The sequence below is a fragment of the Engraulis encrasicolus genome, chromosome 17 (genome assembly GCF_034702125.1).
Source record: "Engraulis encrasicolus isolate BLACKSEA-1 chromosome 17, IST_EnEncr_1.0, whole genome shotgun sequence".
Lineage (NCBI taxonomy): Eukaryota > Metazoa > Chordata > Actinopteri > Clupeiformes > Engraulidae > Engraulis > Engraulis encrasicolus.
The window spans coordinates 45,602,504-45,603,999 of NC_085873.1; the positions used below are offsets into that span (position 1 = coordinate 45,602,504).

Genomic DNA, 1,496 nt, shown 5'->3' on the forward strand with positions numbered 1-1,496 from the left:
AGTAGCTTGACTGGTGTGTGCCTACATAATGCGTTCATTTTCTTCATTTTCATTGTTCATTACATTATTATAGTTGTCATAATGTGTTGGTATATCAGGTGTTGCTTTGCTAGAGCTCTTCAGCTAATGCATTTCTGTAGTGTGGTGCACTGTATGCCTACACAAACGAACAAAGAAAACACTATTTTACTATTTCTCAACTACAGTTCTTTATTGTTTGCAAACATGTCGCAAGACTGTTACACAATGCAGTCGCAGTACAATCCAGTTATCTATTCAGCAGATACAGCATCAAACCCTTATGGACATCACTGCCTCCTTCCTCTTCCTCCCCCTGCTCGACCCCACTGTCTTCTTCCTCTTCCTCTTCCTCCCCCTGCTCGACTACTGGGTCTTCTTCAGCATCCCACCCCGACTCGTACTCATCTCCTTGCCTTTCGCAGAGATTGTGCAGAGCACAGCACACCAGCACCATCGACTGCACAAGTTTCAGATCGCATTCAGACTTTTTCAGCAGACAACGCCACCTTCCCTTCAACCGTCCGAAAGCATTCTCGACCACCACTCGCGCTCCTCTGAGTCTTTGATTGAATGCCTGCTGCTCTGCCGTTAATCGTCCGTTGTCTTGCAATGGTTTCATCAGCCAACTTTGCAGGGGGTAGGCTGAGTCTCCTAAGAGATAACAACCTGTGGTCACGCCGCCGATGTCTCTGGTGTGAACAGAAAAACGCTGCCGTTCTGTCGTCAGTTTCCAGAGTGCAGACAATTTCAGTAGCCTGGCATCCCGCATACCGCCAGGCATCCCAGCAAGGACATTCCAGAACAGGCCTTTTCCATCCACAACAGCTTGAAGGAGGATGGAGTGCCATCCTTTTTGGTTGCGGTAGTCCGTGTGGTGCACCACTGGGGCCTCAATGGGTATGTGCAACACGTCAATGGCCCCCACGCAGTTTGGAAGACCCCACTGGTCGTTGAAGTCGGCAGCGATGTCTGCCAGCTTGTCCTGATCAGGAAACATGGCAATTTGGTCCGTAATAAGATGCAGGACTGCCGCTGCAACAAACTCTTGAACACACCGACACACCGTCGGGATGCTTACTCCGAAAAGTTGCCCAATGGTCCTGTTATCTGAGCCGGTGGCGAGTTTCCAGAGCGCAACAGCAACTCTCTTCCTTAATGGCACACATGCTCTGAAGTTTGTGTCCCCCTGCTCCAATGATGGCCGCAGTTTGTTACAAAGACAGGTAAACGTCTCTTCTGACATTCTGAAGTTTTCGATCCACTGAGCGTTTGTAAACATTGGCACACCCGTACCCCACCACTCTGACGCTCGGTTGAACATCCAGACAGACCGAGGACGCTTGGCCATCTGAAACACACACACATTTCACTTAACTCGTTGTCGTAGAAGTTTTTTTTTTTTTTAATAGGCCAGGCAGTAAAATCCCTGCTTTAATACATCAATTGTGCAGAGTGTGTATATTTATTTTCGTTGA

At 48.3% G+C, this 1,496-nt stretch overlaps 1 protein-coding gene across 1 annotated transcript; it reads right to left on the reverse strand.

The window, feature by feature from the left end:
- Window positions 1-268: 268 nt before the first annotated feature.
- LOC134467063 (uncharacterized) lies at window positions 269-1,264 on the reverse strand. Its single transcript, XM_063220988.1, has one exon. The coding sequence runs from the start codon at window positions 1,262-1,264 to the stop codon at window positions 269-271; it is 996 nt and encodes a 331-aa protein (XP_063077058.1).
- Between the last annotated feature and the right edge of the window lie 232 nt (window positions 1,265-1,496).

Excerpts from the sequence above, each read along its gene's own strand:
- LOC134467063 (XM_063220988.1), bottom strand. The coding sequence starts at position 1,264 with ATGTCAGAAGAGACGTTTACCTGTCTTTGTAACAAACTGCGGCCATCA.